Source organism: Aythya ferina (genome assembly GCF_964211825.1).
Source record: "Aythya ferina genome assembly, chromosome: 7".
NCBI lineage: Eukaryota > Metazoa > Chordata > Aves > Anseriformes > Anatidae > Aythya > Aythya ferina.
Window position 1 is genome coordinate 10,611,364 of NC_140302.1, and position 21,469 is coordinate 10,632,832.

Sequence of the window (21,469 nt, forward strand, 5' to 3'; positions counted from 1 at the left end):
TCAATAGAACATCACCTTTTCTTTTCAAAAAATATAAAAAGGAATACTTCTGATCTGTTATTCACTCCTGCTTAATTTAACTTCAGGTTAGGAAAAAGCTTATTTGTCATTTTTTCTGAAAAGAATCCCTGCAACTTCTCTGTTAAATGCTAATGAAATGGTTCACATTAAACATAGTTATGCATTAACACTGCAGTCAATACCAAATTCTGAAAACAAACAAAAATGCTCTCTATTTTAAAATTTATTTTCCTTTACATAAAGATAGGCTCTAACTTCTTTCTAAAATCTCATATAAAATGTCATGATACACCCATATAATTTCTACAATACGTTTCATTAAACAACAATAAAATACAAAACAAAACAAAACACACACACAAAACATTGCTATGAAGTTTATAGCTCTCTATAAACAAGAGTGAACAAGCGAAAAAATAGATCTTGATATAATTTCATATGTAATCAGTAAATATAACAGGAGCTGTTCTCAAAGCCCAATCCAAAATCCACTGATGAAGTTCATGGGAGTCTTCCCATTAACTTCCACGTGCTTTGGGATGAGGCACCAAGATACATGTTAGACAGTGAAAAAAGAGAAGAGAAAACTTACCCATGAATTCGATTCCTAAATGGTCTGCTGTACATAAGAAAGCATGTAAAAGAAAAAAGAAGAAGAGATGGAAATGTTAGAAATAGACTAAAAAGTAAATACAATCTATATCATCATTTGTATTGTATGATTCAGTATTGAATTCAGTACTTTATGACAGATGCTGCAGAACTCAGTACAGGGTCAGGGATATACTGTATAAGGACTGGTCTGAAAGAAAACCAGAGCTCTGTCCTCACAGGGGCAACTGTAAGCCAGAACTTTAAAGTGTTGTCACTTAAAGTAAGTGTATTTGGGGTAGGACGTGAACACCTGCAGTCATTATATTTACATTGACTGAACTGCCTCAAGCCAGTTACCTACAGGAATTCATCCTCTCTTCCTCCTTAAAATCCTCTCTCAATATCATTAATTAAAGTGTTCTCTTTCATTTCTCTTTCAGGGATCAAAACCTAGACTGAGAAATGAAAGGCTTTTATTACTGAGTTTTGCAGCTCGTTACAGTGGCCATGCCCCCACCCAATGTGATTGCACAACTGTGGTGTGTTCCATAACAGAAAACCCAACTTCAGGAAATAGCAGGCACATTGCCTATTTAGCCATTTGTTCTGATATGGAGCAATAATTTCAAGGAAATCAGAACAATCAAAAACTTTTTTTTTTTTTCAGTCACATGGACCAAATTTACCATAATGAGATCAAACCACTTCAAGACCCCTTTTTTCACATGACTAGTGGTGGTAGTGAATCATGGTTTGATGCTGTTACAGAAAGAAGTTTTAGTGCAAAGTAGATTTCAATTTATATAAAGCCTTTATCTTTTTTAACTTGATAGGAAGTATGTTTAAGTTGACACGCAATTAAAGAATAACAAACTCTCCACCCTTCAGGGACAGGGCAAAGGAAAAAAATAGAGCTGACTCTTCAAAACTGGGTGTGTAAGGAGTAGCTTCAAATACAAACTTAAATTGTGGAAGACCAAACTTTCTGAAAGGGTGCAAACCACAATTTTTGTCTATGCTAGGACTGACATATTTTACTTTTGTATTATACGTATATAATGTTAATGTTAAATTAAAACCATACATATATGAATTAGGGAAATATAACTTCACACAAATTTAAAGCCATACATCGCACATCTAATCAATATTTATGCATTCACATCCAAACAACCCTGTTGGCACAGGGATTTAATTCTTAGAAGAGCATGAGATTAGAAATATCAAAAGTGCATTTAACATAATATATTCACAGAGGTTGTATCTTGCTTTTTTCCTCAATTTTTCTGTATCTACAAAATCCACAAATATCTGTCTGCAATTCACACCTTGCGTCTTTCTGTAAACTAGATGAAGATGTAGCCACCAACTGCTTGCTTTAAAAAAAATTATAATGGAGATCAAAACACTGTAATCAGGTCTCCAAGGAGCTAAGGATATTCACACATGAAGATCAAGCTATATCATCTTTTTAAGGCTATGTAGAAGAGCTGATAAAATTATCCTGACCAGGTATGCAGGTTCTCTAAATAGCAGAGCTTCCCATGCACGGCCTGTACTCTCCTGCATTCGGTTCACCAACATGGTTAAAAGCTACTTGTTCAAAAAGAGCATACAAAATACACCCTTCCTTTAAAAACTGGAGGGTTCCTTAACAACATCTGGAAAGTTCAATCGAAGAGGGCGGAAATTTGTCAGGTTATTTTAAATCTCTCACGTGCCTGGAAAGCAACTTCAGCAACCAGCATAGTATATATCACTGATAAAGCTGACTTACAAAGATTATGATGAAAGGATGTCTAATGGGATAAACCCTTACAGTAAAATATCTAAGCTGCCAATTTGTATCACCAAGAACTGTTCTACAAGCTCTGCAAGCAGACACCTGGAAACAGAAAACACCGCATTAATAATCCCTGCGGATTTGGTGCACTGCGCCATTCAGAGCGCATAGGCATTTGCACAGCCCTCTTCCCCTGCACGACGGAAATGGAGCCCAGGCTTGGGAGCCAACCTCTGCAGTCACCTGCAGGTTTGGGGAAGAGGCACCACGCCCAGAGTCATGATCAGGAAATCACCCAGGAGGCATATCTGGGGATTATGGGCGTCCCACTGACTGAAGTGAAAAACACCCAGTGACAGTGGCATCCTGTTTAAAACACACTTTCCAGACCACTGGACACTGGATAGTGTGCAAGTGCTGTCCAAATGCATCTGTAAATCCCTATTTTTGTTTGGTTTTGGTTTTAAACTGCAAAGAGACTGTAGTACAACTCTTCACTTTCTTCCCCCCTGTTCCCTAGTTTAAGTATGTCACGACTTCTTTTTAAAACAAGAAAGATGCTCTGATCCCACACACAGCAATGGGATGGCAGCACTACTTTGGCTCAAGGACTTCAGAAGGAAGAAGAATAAATAAAAGAAATAACCTCTTAAGAATCTGAATGTACACACAGCCTTCCATCCCCTTTTCTCTCACTGCAGAAATTCAGCTGTACTCACAAGTTAACAAACACCTAACTTCAAAACTTAATTCCTTAATATAAACATGGCTCCTACACACAGAGTTGAGGATGCAAAGTAATGAAAGGCAAAAGAAGAAATATCAGCAGTCATTAAAGTAACTGCTCCCATTGTTTGGCTCTTAGAGTAACGTTTGTATCATTCTATGATGTTTCCTCCACTAGAGAAAAAGCAAAAACAAAAATCCAGCATGACAACCCCAAACCCACATCTTTGCATATAGAAAAACATAAAAACAAGAAAAAACAACAACAACAAAAAGCAAAACCAAAAACAGAAAAGGAGAGAAAATGACTGCTGCCACCTCTCCCCTTATCTGAATCCTTGTCTGAGTTGTCTCCTTTGAAAGGCCACCTCCAAAAACTAAACCCGCTTTCTCAGAAGGCAGAATCGGGTGCTAACTCTCTGGGAATAAAGCCTTTATTCCACAGACAGGCGCCACCTCCAGCAGAGAAGTGACAGGGCTCTGGCAGGGGTAGGAGGGCCCTGAAAGCTCCCCACTAGAAGTGCAGCGTGGTGAACACCCTGCGCACCCCTCCCCTGCACCCAGCAGTGGCTGGGACAGGAGGCGTGGGGAGCAGGTTACGGGCATTGGCCGGCTGCCCTTGGCTGCTCTCACTCACCCTGTTCTGGTGAACATAAATAAATGCTTTCACAAGTGCCATCCTTCTCTGAATCGTGCTTTTCCTCTCTTGTTGATGGCAAGACCTTCCAGCAGGTATTTGTGAGAGACGTGCACACTGTAGGGCAACAGGGGCAGAAAGCAAGCTGTGGTGCTTTTTTTTGTGGTGCTGGCCAAAGGCTGAACCAAGCACAAAGCCATGGAAATACTGCCCCCTGATATGCCCCCGTGTAATAAAGGGCTGCTATATTCCTACTCAGTCATAATGCGTACATGATAAACTGCATCCAGAACGCTTCCTCGGGGACAGAGTGCGGAGTGTCAAGTAATTTGCCATCAGGCAATGCAGTTCCTTCAAGGACTCAGTTCAACAAAAATGTATATGAGAGCTATTAATGTGCTGAAGCGTGGGCACTGCTCCACAAGATAGGGTCATTAACCAAATAATGTGACTGTATTTTATTTTTGTTATTGTGATTTCTTTTCTTTCTGGTATTGCTATGTTCTGAGGAAATAATATATTACTAAGACAGGAAGACTATTCACTTTTGTATTTAATTTTATGAATATTTCTGTATTTTGTTGTTGATGTGGGAAAAATACTGTGCCTTATGGTCCTTGTATTATGTGAATTTGTTGCTAATATTGAAGGCATTTTAATTTATACTTTATGAATACATACACACCTGGGAATACTTGATAACAAACACAAGAGAAGATAAACTTGCACCTGCTAATGGATAAATTTACTAGTGCTTCACATGCAACTTGCAGCCTTGGGTCTGGATTATGGTTTGCTGGGGCCTTTTTCTTACTTGTATTAACATTGATTTTTTTCCCAGTTCACGACAGGTTTCATTATTCCGGGTGCATTCTAACACACTATGAATAGAAATATAAATATCCCTGATTTGTATAAGAAAAATATTCATTATTAAAATATTCACCATATACCACCTCAGACATTTAAATCTGTCCTAAATATAGGTTGACTTTGGCATGAAGGAGACAGCTTTACAATATCTGTGCAAAGTATTTTCCCTGTAAATGAAATTTATTGCTTCCAATAAACTCATAAGATTTGCTAAATTGTCCTTGGTAGTTTATGTCTTGAATAAAAAATGCAACACTGTAATATGCTGCAAACTACCTTGGGACAGCTCAAGTGTTCTGAACAGATTTGGTTGATGGGAATAAGACAAAGTTTAAGACCAACCAAACTTTGTCTGAAATAGGAAAACAACAACAAAAACAACAACAACAACAAAAAACAAACAAACAACAACAAAAAAAAAACAACCAACCCACCACCAAACAAACCTTTTTATTCAAAAAGGAGCTAGCTGAGGATACTACCTAAACACTGAAACTAAACCTACTCTATCCATTATGTTTTACACTGTTTGACAATACACAGTTTTCAGCCTGCTCATGTATTTAGTGAAGATAAAAGCATAACTGGTTAGATACGCATATGAAAGCATATTATTTTTGAAATCCAGACCACTGCCTCACTTTAGCATGTGAGCCCACAACTTTATAGGACAAGCTCTGTCTCTGCTCAGCAGGGAGGAGAGACAACCTTCTCTGGATGTTAGATCAAAAAAAGGAGTTCTCAGACTTAACAAATGAGCCAAATGCTATCAGAAGCTTTTTTCAGGCTCAAAAACAAAAAAGCACCAGCATGTCAAATGTGAGTTATTAGAAAGCACAAGACTGGATTTTGTTGTTTGTTTTAGAGATTTGGTTCTACAACTAATTTGCACAGAGGTACTCTCCACAATATTTAGGGGGGAATGATTGGGACGATTCAAGGGAATCAATCAAATAAATAAAATGAAGATAGTTCAACTACTGTTTTTTCAAACCGTCTTCAATGAAAGACATTATACAAATCTTACTCTGCAGGACATGTAAAAATGGACCAAACTAAATTCTGAGATGGACTTGGAGCAAACTCATACCTGGTCCGTCCATTTATCCTCTCCAAAAAAGACGGCTGCTAAATTTTTTGTTGATGTGAATTTCTCTGGCAAAAGGTGTATTCACTACATGCTAGATAGGGTGACAGTAAATTTACAGAATATATTGGTAATTTGTCCTGCCCACGTTGACAGTAATGAAAATTATACATCCCTTATACGTCCCTTAATGGACTGGGTCATTTTTAGTGAAATTTTAAATCACAGAAATCATAATTTAAAAACAGAAGCCATAAAGCTATATAAAACTTCACAATCTACTGTATTCTTGGTGTAAACAATGATAAAAGATTCATATTCTGAATTGAATATGATAGGGTATAGAAAGGGTTAATTTTATCTTAAAGCAAATTAAAACCCTCAGTCCACAAAACTCAACACTGAGACAACATCTAGAAGTTAATCATTCTATCCATTTCTTTTTGGTTAAAAAAAAAACAAAACACACACACACAAAAAAAAAAAAAGGAAAAAACAAAAATTAGACTTGCTTTGAATATTTGTATGGCTATATAGAAGTTAGCATAGCCTCCAGATAGAACCCCATACCCACCATCAGTTCTATAATAAAGGTGCATTTGAAAAAGACACAGCACACCTGTTCTTTTATAAATAGCACACAGTACTGAATAATGGACTAAACCATTGAGTTTCTTTATGTTTGAATGACAAACACTCCTGGCTGTGTTTTACTCCACCAAAGTGGAAAGACTGTTTCTAACTTCTGAAAATAAACACTAGCAATACTTGCATCTTCACAGGTTCAAGACACGTTAGAATTCTGAACTACGTACCTCTCCTGCAGCATGGAGGCTTGCAGCAGATTATCTTGCCTGTTCTGTCATTTTAAAGATCTTAAATTATCATCTCTACAGCTAACAGACTGTTATTTCTCTTTGATGCATAACACTGGATTTTGATGAACAAATTTACTTTCATCAAATAATGTAGACAATCTGCAGATATCCAGTCTTGTAAATCAGTACAGATTTTAACCCTAGATTAGATATTTATATATATATATATGTATATATATATATATATTTACTGTGGCTATAAATTCACTAGAACAAACAATCATGTCTTTAATTTTAAATTTATGGATTGAAATTACTCCATCAAACTTAGAAAATGCCTGAAGCATATCTTTAAGAATTTTAGCAGGTCTTGGACAAAATATTGAGTGTTAAGTGTCAGCCAAATACTGCAATCCTTCATTTTTCTCTGAATGAGCTACTGTATTCACCAAGAGAAGAGAGAGCAAGTAAATGTCAGATACTGCTACTGCACACATATTATTCAGATATATATTTACTAATTTAGTTAACACTCAGAAACAAACAAACAAACAGAACACACATAAGGACTCTAACAGTCCAGATTATGTGTGGACACACTGTTTTGTCTCTTGTCAATCAACTCTAAAATACTTTCTAATCTAATTTGCGAACAATTTAATGCTCTTTCAGTTAAAATTAGTTACTGCATCAAATGAAAATGAAGCTGTCTGTATATGGTGACTCATGGTGAAGAGGTTATTTACAAAGCTTCCTCTAAATATATGCTGAAAATGATAAGTAAATGTCACCACTCTGTGATCAATCTCCCCACAATCTAATGAGACTGCAGTAAACATCGAACAATATATTGTGGTTACTTGGTTACTGATAGGAGTAGCAACTGCTATAAGCAATGATTCTGCTAGGTGTTCCTACAGTAAATAAAAAGAAATATTTCCTGATATTCTGAGAGATAAATAGATCAGCAAAAAATCTGTATTAGCATAAAAACTGGGAAAAAAAAAAAAAAGGCAAATCCTCTTTTCTGTTCCAATTCATTACTGAAACCGATCATCTCTGGTTCCTTTTTTTTTTTTTTTTTTTTTTTTTTTTTCCTTTTTTTTCCCCTCCTCATTTGGCTCCAGACATCACACTTCTTTTACACTACCATCTACAAGTACAGCCTCACATACAAGGATCTCTCTTCTGTGCTAAGTACACAAAGAGAAAACACCAAAGCAGCTATTTGACCTACTTCTGAAATTCTGAAGTATTTTCTTGGGCTTCTGCAGTAACTTTCTCTGACAATGACTACACTCATCCCACAGTCACAATTGCCTAGTAGATGATTATGGCACTGTAACAACCGAGGAACCATCAGGAGAATTAGGCTACAGAGCAATACAGTCTCCCATCCTTCTCTGTGTCATTAACGTAACAGTTCCTGCATAGCTGAGACTTTCACTGCATAAAATCCTTGTCTGTATCTTCTCACTGCTCAAGGTTTGCACAGTGGCATCTGCAGGTGGGCTTGCCTTTATACACAGAAATGCTGGTGAGTGGTATTATTGTATTAATCTAAACTGAGCTTTTCTAAGACGCTTGAAGTAATTAGACACTTCCACTGCATTTCAATAGCAATTGGCATGGTTAGTCATGCGGAGTCCTTTGAAAACGCCAACCTCTACATTGCTAAAACTGCTCCTTTCCATCTATGTCATGACAAGCTCTCATAAAGCTCCTTAGGAGAAGGGAATCATATTTTTGTCAACACAAACAACAGAAAAAGTGCTACAAACCATATTCCAAAAGCAAATACAGCACTTTCAAAACATATGGTCTGGAAAGTTTTTTGAACCATGTATGAACTAGATTATTTGTCTTGTCACAGACTTAAAAGATTTCACTTGACTGCAGTGTGTGGGGTGGGGGGGTGGGGATCCTCTTCTGGTTAAACAATTACACAAAACGTCTATTAGGGTGGAATAAGTCTACGAGGTTCTTAGAAATTACTATAGGGATTTTTGCACTATTATTTCCAAATGGGTATTTGACAATATGGGTCTGTAAAATATAACCAGCCTCACAGAAACATTAAAGGAATTGCTAATAGCTCCCTCTTCTTATAAACATATGACATTTAATAAACATTTCTCATACTAAATGTTACTTTATTCCTTCCACAGATCATTAAGCTGTCCTTCACTTGCCTGCTACAGAAAAATGTTCAAATGCAATCGTGTTTACTGCTCTCTAAAAGCACGGAAAATTTTGTAAGTTTTTGTCAATTCCTTAAAACCTAATTACTTTCTTCAACTTCAGGACAAGAAATGTACATCAATTTGTGGAAAAATATAGCTTTATTCCCTAATGCACTAAGTAATTTGGTTCTACTGTAGTCAAAAAATAAGCCCCTGAACTACGAACATCAGCAGAGTACGTGTATTTACACCAAGACTTTTTACAATATTGACTGAATTATACATCTCTATTCTAATGAGAATAAAGTTTCCATATTTATTTATATCTATATTTAGCTGTCTACATATTTGGTCTGATTTTTGCATTGAAGTATGCAGGAAACTCAAAGGTAAGGGATTCTTAGACCTTTTTAGAAAGATGTTTTTTATTTACCTTGATCCAGGAAGCTACGTTTCTTTAGTCAATCAATATTGACAATGGTAACCATATTTGTTGTACAAAGAAGACACTTTCTTATATTATTTTATTTTAAATAATGCAGAATGTACCATGAGAATTATTTAAATTTACTCTGATTACTCCAAGTAAACATGAGTCTCACATGCTATGTAAGTAGCTACCTTACACAGCAGCTGTACTTAACCTAATTTCCAGTATTTCTGTGTTTCAAGCTTGGATGAGGATAAGACATATTGGCTTTAATCAAAATTCTCCCAATGTTTCTGGCATTTCCTGTACCGTGGGCTTGCTGATTTCCCTTGTCTCCTATGTGTCTCTCAACCCATTCTTCCTTTATTAACACCAAGATCTCCCTTGTTCCTCCAAATCTCACTGAGAGGCTCCTTTCTCTGGGGAACCAGGCATCAAAGTCCCCTCACACCATGGATATGGCTCCAGGGGAACAATCCATGCGCATAACAGGTTGCATTAAAAGAGGTTGTATTCAGGTTGTATTCACCTATGTAAGCCTTCTTTGTTTTGTGAGGGAAAAAAAGAAACACTTTTTATTTATTTATTTATTTATTTATTTATTTTAAGAAAAATCACAGGGCTATAAACCTGGAAGCTTTAAAGACCTTATAGCAGTGAACTTTATCATAAAAGTTACCATTTGTCCAATGTCTCTTATGATTCAGTGGAAGAAATACCAAATGTCACTTCACAAAAATACTGTTATTACTGCACAACTCCGCCATGGCTGTACAAAAGTGGTGTGTACAGCAAGGCAACAACTCCAAATCTAGGCACATTTCTTCTATTTTTTCAGTGTTATCCCCCCCCCCCCCATTCATTTTACAACACAACTAATAGTTTCTTAAAAACAAACAAACAAACAAAAACCACTGTTGCATGATCGGCTGGCTGTCACGGTGTGCAAAACACACACATACATAACATTGCTTTTACTACATTTATGCTGTATGTGGTGTTAAATATTAAAAAGCTCAATGTCCACAGTTAAGTAAGGGGGTTGACGGAAACTTCAGGGGTCTATTTTTTGGTTTGTTTTATTTACCTGGTAATTTCTATTGAAAAACTTGGTGATTCCACCAAATGATTTGTGCAGCTACATTTTGTCTGAAACTGGTGAGCAAACACAGACACTTAAGGGGATTATTGTACAATATGGTGTTTTCAGATTCAGGGATAGGCTCCCTGAATGACAGGCACAGCTCTATACTACAGTCTGAGTGCTCTCTGAAATCACCTAAGAAGTGCCTTCCCCACGCCCCATCCTCTGAGGCTGTTGCCAACAGCCCTCATGGAAGCAGGCTGGTAGTTACCAGCCTGTTTGTGGTATCAAAGCACCAACAGCAGCTGGGAACAGAAGAGCTGTATTTTCCTCTAAGTTAAAACCCTTTCTTGACATCTGTAAATAATTTGTTTGAGGTAATCAATACTAAGCCAGCCATGCTGGAGAAGCACACTACAGTTGGACAGCAGGTCTGCAGCAAATGGAGAGCTGTCTGAATGTCAGGAGTTTTAAAGTGAGATGAGTTGTTTGTAGACATGTTAAATTACAGAGTTATGTTATCAATGCACCAAGGAAATGCGTTTCTTACCTGGAGCTGTAACAGTTCAAATAATGCCAGGTCACTTTGTTGGTGTGTGTTGGCATATGCACCCTCACACCATCCTGACCATGTGTGCTTAAGAACCCACAAGACCTTTAATATCAAACAGTGAAACAACTCATCCACTTACCTTGCAGTTTGGTGTAGTGCACGCAAATGGAATAGATGCTTTTTCCATGCCTAAGCTGCCTACTTTATGGAAAGTTTATGGAAACAGATTCTATTGAGAAATCTATTCTGTTTATTAACTAATAATGAAAACAAACACATAGCAGCAAAATGGATGGCAGAAAGCAACCATCAGATCTTCTTCACAGCCTGAGCATCTTGTGGAAGTCAGTTTAACTACTACACGAAAGATTAATTCTGGATACATGATGTGAATTTATGGTGTCTAATATCTAGATAACAATCCAAAAAACATTGTAATTGTTCCTGTGATTATTGTAGGTCTTCAAGTTCTCTACTGCTATAAATTGTGTACTGGTATGTGATAAGGGAGTCTACCATATGGAGGCAGTTTGAAGTACCTTTTCAGAGTTTTGTTTCACTGCTACTATACAGAGCATTCAAATATTTTTAAAAATATTGCTAAGTGAGGAATTAGAGTTCTTTTTGACTGTACTATGTATAACAAATGCTGTCTAAAAACGTTAATGTTTGGGATGGATAATATTGCTCATACTAGAGGTTGGAAGCAGACCTGGAGCTATGATAAAAAGGATTCTTAACTGAGATCAACAGAAATAACAAGAAAAAAACAACAGCATATTGGAACAATAGCATATCACGTGCACACAACCTGGAATTATTTACAGCAAGAGCAGCAAAATTACAGCTGCTGTTTGCCCTCACCTGAGTATGGTGACACACTGCAATTAATTGTTATGAATGTTACATGAGGATAGCGCCAAAAGGCCACACATACGGAAATATTTTACTCATTGAAAGCAATCACTCTGCCAGAGCCATTCAGACAAATGAATTTGTTAGGCACAGATCAGGTCTAAGTGGAAGCACGCAGAAGCGTACCCAGGTGTTGACGACTGCAGCACTGGCAGCTTGCACCTTGCCCTCAAAGCAGCTCACAAATTACTGCAGCACCCCACGCAGAGCAACGTATCAGAAAAATATAGAAAGGAAGAGAATTTTTTCTGTGACCTTCATAAACATAAATTGTGACTTAAAAGCCAGGCAAAGATGTTTGGATGAATGAGGAGCCTTTTTTTTTTTTTTTTTTTAAGAGGCTTCACAGAAAAAGGCATCAGAAAGCCAGCAGGAACAATGGAAAAAAGCCACTATGCCCTGCCCTTGGTAAGATTCCTCAGCAAAGCTTGTACTTGGGATGATCAGAAGTGCACTTATTTTCTTTTTTCTTGTTTCTTCTCCATAATACAAACATCCAGGGTCCTCAAAGAGCGTAATAGTTCCCAACACACCTCACAGTACATTTCCCCCATCAAAGGTCTTTTGAATTACTGTTTCATGTCAGGGTTAAGATATAACTTTATTGTACATTCAGTTAGATGATAACAATATCACAGAATCCAGTGTTTCCATTACAAGACCTTTCTATTAGGGCAGAGATCAGTTTTACAAACAAAAAAGGAGTGAAAGGAAGATGTGGATACTTTTCTAGTACAAACTGGGAATGTCAGTCAATAAACGAACTCTGTAGGATGGTCTGGAAAATCAAAAGAAAATTAAGTTTAAAAAAAAAATATCACCTGCTTACTTTGTTTTGTCAAACTGTTCAAATCTGTAAGGCTTTGCTCAGAGAAAAGCTGTAAGACCACGTCAAAACTTTCTGATTCTCTGTGGGATATTCAATTTCATGAATTATCAATGTGCAGCGGGGACTTTGCCTTTCCCTTTCTCCTCTCCAGCTCTGCAGCTTCCTTCAAAAACCTGAGCAACTCACAAGCCCTGCAATGCTGCTCAGCCAGCCAGCTGGTAACCCACTGCTGGGCAGCTGCAGCTCAGCATGTGCCCACCTAGTACCACCAGAATTTGACAGGAGGGTGGACAATAGCTGATGCTTAGCGAGCACAGATAAATATCCAGGCAGGATTAAAACACATTGACTCTGTGTACTTTCTAAAGCATTTCTCTAAGTATCACCTTACATTTACACATTCAACTAGTTAGCACAAGGAATACCTGCCTGTACTTATTGCAGAACTGAAGAATGGCCAAGCTTGAATATCAAGGTCTAGGAATAGCTTGTGGTGTTGCAGCTGGATCTACCACTGCATTGCTGTTATTGCTTGTACTAGTTAGATCAGGATAGCTTTCAGACACCTGGATTTGCTGTGTGATAGCCACTTTGCTGAGACAACTACCCCTTCCTTTGGCAATCAGTTGCATTAACAGAAAACTAGCAGGGCACTAAATGCTGCAGTCTCCATCCTCACACGTGGAACACTTCTGCTAAGGTCTAGCAACCACTGCAGTAAAAAGGCGGTGAATCTGAGGCACTTCTGGATGCAGTTAGTTATTAAACTACGTATCTGATGACATTTAAATAAATAATTCACTTGTGCCATTATGCTATTATGGTCACCAGCTGAGATCTTAAGCGTCTCTTAGGTTCCAAGCGGCAGAACCTGATTTTTCTAATATGTAAGAATTTTCTTTCTATTTTCAGTCTAAATTTATTCTGCACCAATTTAAACCCATTCATTCTTGTGCCAACATATCTTTCAGTTTCAATCATTCTCATCTTTCCCTTATATTTATCCACTTGACGTATTTATAGACCCAACGATCTCTCTGACATATTTCCCAGGCCCATCATTCTATACAGCTGTAATTTCCAGACAGACACTGGAACATCTATCAATTAATGCACTGCATCAGCTATATATTCACTCAAACAATGGTGTTCAAATATTTCTTTTTTTAAAAAAATGAACAATTACTGCCACTACTGTCACTTCCCACATGAAAGACCCACATCCCTGTAAGACACTGCATGTAAAAAGAGCAAAAACCATACCGTGTGCCTACTGGTGCTGCAAGAATAACCAGAAACAAACAAACAAACATCATCATAAAACAAACAAACACAATAATCCAGAATCCAGAAGAATAAAAGATGTAAAAAGCTCTGACTAGCACCTTTGAGTCAGACTCTTCCAGGGAGAGGAGAGCTGACACTGAATGTCCAATCTTATCCCCAAAATGCAAGTTAAGGACTGCGCTGGCTGGAATGGTGCTCTCTCTGTTACTGGTCCAGCAGTGAGAAAACTGTCATAATGAATCAGAAGATTTTTCTTAAATCCCAGCTGCCTAGGAAGACTGTGGTTCCACTAGCAGGATTTTATCTAGAATTATTAAATGGAAATAACATTTTTACTAGAGGAAACGTGTTCCAGACTTGCAGATGAAATAAATCAAAACAATTCAGGAAGATCTAACTCTTTTATCATAGCTAATTTTGTACTGAGGAACAATTTTCAGAATAAATATCTTTTGGTTTTAGAATGGAATGTAAAATTCAAGACAGAGGTCTTAAGATTCCATCGCTAAAAGCAACTTTTACCAAATCATGTTGTGATAATTACAGGTTATGTGCACGTTATGGGCATATACAGTCACACAATAAGTGCAGTCATGCACGGTGCTTTTCGCTACATTTTGAGTAGGTTCTATGCACCACTGCATAAGACCAAAATAATACTGATACACTTTATTTCTTCTATTTATTATTGTTGGTAATTCTGGTCAGACTGTTAGGACAACATACAGTTGCAATTTTGATGTCTTGTTGATGTCTGTTCCCTGCTCAGTATGCCATTTAAGCAAGTTCAAGTACATGTAAAGTAATTATATATGAAATGTTAAACAATTGCCTACCAATTGCCATACATGAAGAAGAAATACTTGTTGAAGAATTAATGCAAGTGGAAGTCTGCAGCAACATTACTTTTGGAAAGTATTTTCAATCAGCAGTTGAGTTATATATTAAGCATTAATATAAGTGTCTGGAGACAGACATATTCCAAATGCTGTAAAAAAATAAAATAAAATAAAAGCACACAGCCCTAGTCTGCCTGGGTTGATTGAACTCACTGTCACTGTGATGGAAGCTCATTAGTTGCTCTGCAATTACATGTTTCCATTTTCTTACAGTCCATTAGCCTGACTTTAACAAAATTAAGCACACTCCAGGGCAAAATAACCGTGCAAAACAAAAGAAACCACTTATACTGTTCATAAACATTTTCCTAAGAAATTGCAATTTTGAGGATAAATGTTTCTCTCTTGAGCAAGCTGGAGACCATTCATCCCAGCTCTCTTTGTTGGATGACCACAGAATGGAGGTATTCTGTGTCTATGAAACATGGTCACCAAAACCACATTGTGTTGATACCTCCACTTACCATGACTTTTTAACATTATCATCCTTTAAGCATTCCAGAGGATCACAAAATATATCAGTATTGAATGGTATAAGAAAGACCTTTTCATTTGCTTCATCTGTCATTTGAAGGCAGGAAAAACTTTGTTTTGGATATGCTCTTCCACATTTTACCAGTAAATTTATGTTTTGTAAATTGGTACCAAAGATTTATTCTCTCTCTCTCTTTTTTTTTTTTTTTTTCCTCCCCAAAAAAGGTCTTTCCACACATTAATTGGGGTGCAGGACATATCAAGAGGTCATAACATTTCAACCATTTTTTGATGTTTTTTTCTAGGCTTTCAAGATGACCAAGCACACCATCACTGAGGAACTGAGCTTGGGCTGCAGGTATTACAGCAACAGCAGCTCTGAAATACAGTGGAAGACCCCAGGTGCTGCAGCACAGACCCATCATTTTGAGACTTCCATTGCGTCCATGAGAAACCAATTTTAAAGAGTTCAAACTCCAGTCCATTTATATTTGTCCTCTTTGTAATAATTTTTGCTGACACAACTAATACGTTTGATTTGAGGCCTCTATGTATCGTGATTTAACCCAAGGTAATGATGGCATTCTTCATGGGCCACTAAACACCCTGAAGCACATGTGGTCTGGCCAGGTTATTTATAAGACTACCTATAGATTACGTAACCTAAATGATGAAAATGAGAAGTGCCAGCATTCCCTGTGCTTAAGACATCAGCTGACAGCCCATAAAATGATTCCACCTGGAAATAATTTTTAATTCCAATTATTACAGTGCTTTGTAAAGAATTCATACGGCAAATTTCAGAGTGAGAAACAGATTGTTCTGGCTCTGTTCTCTCTCAGTGCTCCCTCCCTTCCACCTCCTACGACTTGAGTATAAAAATTTGCAGAACCGGATTTCCTGCATTTTTACATTTTCTAGAGAGAGAAATGTGGCAGCGGTATTTTAAAGGTCTGCAAAGTTCATTTGTTGCAAAACACTGTCAAGATGCTCTGCTCTGCCATGGAACCATTCCTTTGCAGAATCAAAGAACAAAATTAAGCCACAAACGTGCTAAACAAAAACAGATACTGCACCTTATGCCACAGTCCCGCTTCTACTCAAAGTATCTGATTACAAAAAGTCAGGAAAAGCAGAAGGCACTCACAAAAAGCAGCAGGACATCCTAGTACAAGCAGATTAGGTTCACCTCACTTGTGCCTGCTGGTCACTCACTTTCACCTAGTGTTTAATATAGTTGAAAAAGATTCTCTTGTAATTGCGATAGGTAAAATCTTAGTGGTATTTTAGATTGCAGCTTACTGTTAAATTGTGTATTTTAGTGCATTTTTATCTTAGAAAAAGAGGCTGACTGCTTGTATTTTTTCTCAAGTTATGCTATGAAGAAATGTAATTTGACTTTTAATAGAACTGTTAAGGACCCATTCTCTCCAGTTTACTATATAGATTTGTATGCTCCATACAAAAACATTGTGTGTTTAATAGGAACAGACAGCATGACAGCATAATTTTATACAACTGTTTACAATTATTACAATGGCAACTTCCACAGAGCTTGGTGATTTTTCAAGAGCATTTGCAAGCATAAAATATGCATTAAAAAATAGTAATTTGCTACAGCTGTGCAAAGTGGATTAGGGAAATCTATCATCAGCAACAGATATGTAGAAATTGGAGATATTTGGCCCATCTGAGCACAACTGTAAGACTTGGTGACTTTATTTAACCTATCCATTAACAGCAACAACAAAAAGTATTGTATTTTAGCTTGAATTGATGGTACATAAGAAGAGACAGACTTACAGGTTAGGACAGCATTCTGGTTGCTCTTCACTAAGAGGAGACCAAGACCAATTAGCCAGAACCAAAGAGCTCTGTCCAAACCACAGGAAAGCATGCTGTGCTCATGAAGTTTTGGCAAGTTATGCAATGGCAAGAAGCAGTAAGGAGCAGACCAAGAGAGAAATGGGATAGGCAGAGAAATAAGAATAGTATGGGCCTAAGATAAAAACATGGGAAAGGCACTTCTCTATGAAAGACTGGGTAGCTTTAGTGCTGGAACTATGAAAAAAATTTTGCTTGACGCATCCTGTTCAGACAACAGAATTTACTCATTCTTTTGCAAGCCTAACTGTATCAAACATATCAGAGTATTAGCAACTTGTCTTTCTCACTGCTAATTTCACAGGATCGTCAGTTCTGGTCAAAACTAGTGCTATTATTATATGCAAACATATATATTTGCATATATATGTATACATGCATACTCTGTATGCATATTTTAGCAGATGATTCAGAATGGAGACTTACATGGAAGGCTAAAAGAATAAGCAAATTTATTTTCTAAAGAACATGTTGAACACAGATACTTGAAGAAGCACGGTGAACATAAGGGCAATAAGAGAACAGAACATTTAGACTTAATGAGACAATAATGAAAAAAGCTCATTAGCGAAGTTTAAGGCACCAATAGAGAAGTTTATGGAAAACAGCAACCCAGTTCTTTTCCTGAAGTGATTTTATGGTGATCTAAGTTATTTGGTTTCGTTATGCAATACATTTATTCTTTATTTACTTCTGGAGATATTCTCATGACCCAAGAGATCCTTTTTGACCCTGAACTTTGTTGTTAGATTTGTCACAAACTCAAAACAGATTAATGCAATAGGAACGGGGAAGAAAACTGGGCTGCAACTAACACATGTAAATTATGCTGAAAAGAGAGCCCAGGAGAGTTACTGGGTTGAAGATGGACAAAATTGCTTTTCTTCTTTAGGGAAAGGAGCAGGCAGAGCACTATTTATGCAAGCAGGTGGATTAATTGGCTTTTGCTGAGCTCTACGCTGCTGCAGCTAAACTGCTTCCCAAGCCTGACCTAATTCATTTAGAATTTGCTTGGGTATTTCCTCATTGAACCATGTGAGAAGCATAGTATGCAGTGTGCTGCAGAAATAATCTTGAAAAGCCGCACAGCCCCATACCAAATAAACAGATTCCTCATGAGCAAATTAAAACGTCATAAAACATTGTTGCAGCACTTTTTTTTTTTTCTTGATTTGGTGCATCATCTTACAATTCAGCACCCAACCTCCAACCACCTGGGTACCAATTTAGTGTCCTTAATGACTGCCTGTAAAACTTCTGAAAACTTGTCACTCCACGTACCACATGGGAAAGGTTTTTGAGATCTGAGCTGTGTTACATTTGCAAGAGATACACTCAGGAACAGTACACATTAAACTTAGGGACAGACTAGAGAAATTCAGCATAGTCGCTGAGGGCAGCTTTCTCTCCACAGCCCTGCACGTGTCTGTAAAGACTCCCAGGTAACAAACAAGCCCTCTTGTGGCAACCACATTTTGCAAAGGGAATCAGATATGAATAGCTGCCATCTCACTTAATAGTTACCTTCCTATCACTGACCAGCTATGCAGTACAATCTCTTTTTGGAGGAGGGAAGGAGGACTTCCTGAACCCTAAAATTGCAAGCAAGGATTTTCTTCAACCATGTATATACTCCCAGGTGTTTCAAAGGCATTATGGAGTTAATTTTCACAGAGCCTGAGTTTCATTTCAAAAATTAATTTAAGACACACAGGAGCTTAAATATTATTAACTTTCTAAAGGTGCTGAATTTCTGCTAATAATTTTGCACTTACTGCCTTTTTCCTTCTGAGTAAGAGATTTGTATTCTTACACAGCAGGTGCATTGTTTTACATTCAGATAGCGGTGCAGCTGCTAGTACCTAAGGCTTGAGAGATTTATGGATAATAACGGGAGTGAACAATAAACAAGCACATTTGGATGTATACCAAACAGAATCTGTATCAGTCAATCAAACTGCTGGACAACTGATACAAGTTTACAGATAAATGTAAAACAAAATAAAATTCTCCAGTCAGCCAGGTTGCTTCTTCAATAAATACGTTACACATCTCATAGTCCCAGAGTGACATGGATAACGTATTACTTTCCTCTTTGACCAAAGCATACTATTGAACTTGTTTTTTAAGCCAATGAATCTATTAAAAAAGAAAAGAATAGACATTCTTTTGTGTGGCTACCAATAAAAAATCAAACTTAACAATCATTTTGTGTAACAGGAAAAAAAAAGGTTGTGACAGTGTCAGGTTCTCAAATATCCCACTTTGCTCACAAAGTGACTGCATCTCGTCTGCACATTAATTGCTGTGCTGGGCACACACTGCTTATTTCACAGTCACATCACTTATTCTGACATGGAGTTTTTGCATCTTTTCCTGTTGTAAATACTAGTCTGTACAAATGAAAATAATAAAAATTCTGTGTATGCCTTTTTCGTGAACAAGAGACCAAATAAAGAACCAGACTATTCCCTGTTCAAACTTGACAACTTTATGCCGTTCTTTTTCAGTCTTTATCAATCAAAATCACTGAAATAAAACAATGGCACACAGAAGAGCTCTGAATTGAAGTCATGATTGTAAACCTATACCAAAAGTCAAAGATGTCTGTACGCAGTTCTCATGAACAATTCCTGGGGTCAATAGCATTTTGAATAGAACACGCACCACAGACTAGCAGATCTATGTCCAGGCACCCTGTGGTCAGAATATGGGGAGCAATGCTCCTTCTGCATTGATCAAAGCAGCTGTTTCTCTTCTAACTTTCCTTTCTCTTTAGTTTTCTATGTTCAGCAGTTTAAGACACTCAGAGAAATCTTTCATAAATACCCAAAGCCCCACTTCTGCAATCAGCTTGATGCAGAAGCCAGGTCCTGACCTTGGGCACAGGGTGGTGTTAGCAGCCAGGGCTCTGCAGGGCTGGAGTCTGAGCATCCACCACCTTGAGAACAGCTTCCCATCTGCTCCTCTTGGCCTTCCACTCCTACTGCTCTGCTCTCTTACGTGGTTTAAACTTCGTTTAAATTGTAGTACTTGCCTAGTATTGCTGACAATTTGATTCATCTTTTCTGAGCCAAGCTCCTACTTCTTAAATTTTATATACACCCGCCCCGTATATTATAATCTGCTGGTAAGGGAACATGCATAAAGAATTAAAAAAAAGATTTGCTTAGATGGTCATCATGAATTCCTTCTCTAATCTCTTATTTTTTCTACCTCCCTCCTTCTGAAGAATCTAAGTAATGCCTAGCTACCTTTTCTGCTTTGTAAACTTCACTATTATGCTTGGCAATATATTTCCTTTGCTGATGCTCTTTTTTTCTGCTCAGACATGGACCATCTGCCATCCTGCTCACCAAACTACTTGTCAGCTTTAATATTTGTAGTCACTGAAGGATATCGTAGTGTGAATTATTTTCATATTTTTCTCCCTAAACTTTGGTTTAAGGACAGTATTGTATTGTAACAAGAATCTGATTATTAAAAAAAAGCAAAAGCCCACAGCAGATGGGACAGAAGGCATGTACTATAAATTTTCCATGTGCACTTCCTACCACTCGTTAAAACTTATTCAAAATCTCTTTTACCAATCAATTTCAGATGGTTTTCAGCATTATGATATTAAGCAACAGATTTCAAGTTATCCAAGTTTAATTTTCTCCCCAAGGCTGATCCATTTATGCGGAGAAGTAAAACACACAAATTGTTCCAGTGAAAAATGTGCAGATGATACACAGACTAATGCAAGTAGAGAATCCTTGGAGTAATTCCAGTGGAGTAATGGTAAGGACTGCAGCTCTAGCAGGCAATTTGTCAGCTGATGAAAGACAGCATTGTCAAAAGCAACACACAGTGTAAGGATGTGCTGTTAGCTGTTAAAGCATTTTGCTTTATGTCAACACATACATACTAAATGTTATGAGGAGCATTTACATATGAAAGATCAAGATGGGGAAAGCTTTGGAGCCCAGTTATTCTATTCCATTTGATCCACAGCCAGGACTGAAAAGGAAGGGAAGGTTAATGTTGTGGATCACTCTAAATTTCACTAACTCTCATGCTGAGGTTTAAGTAATTCTCACTTTTGTTTTAGTAACTGTCAGTTTCAGTTTAAGCTTAAGTAATTCTCATTTTCAATACAAACTCAGCCGGGAAGTTAAAATATACAGCATCTGTCCCAGGCCTAATTCTGGGAGCAAAAACTCATTTAGAATTCATTTAATCAAGTCTCTCAACTTACGCAACAAAGGATTCCACAGTACATTAAAAAAAAAAATAAAAATACAACCCAACCATTAAAAATGCCTCTCAATGCCTCTCATTGGAATGTTTTCTTTTCTTTTTTGTTTTGTTTTTTAAATCTCTTCCACTTTGTCAGATCTTAATGATGAT

General features: G+C 37.3%; 1 protein-coding gene across 3 annotated transcripts in view; it reads right to left on the reverse strand.

The window, feature by feature from the left end:
• The window catches only part of NRG3 (neuregulin 3), a gene marked incomplete at its 5' end in the record, with an annotated part of 417,127 nt that overhangs the window by 75,320 nt on the left and 320,338 nt on the right, over positions 1 to 21,469 (reverse strand). For 2 of the 3 annotated variants that reach the window (XM_084525356.1, XM_084525354.1), the window contains one exon: positions 614 to 640. In XM_084525356.1, the coding sequence (XP_084381482.1) occupies positions 614 to 640 (27 nt within the window). The remainder of the gene's footprint in view (positions 1 to 613; positions 641 to 21,469) is intronic. The other variant, XM_084525355.1, reaches the window with a different exon arrangement.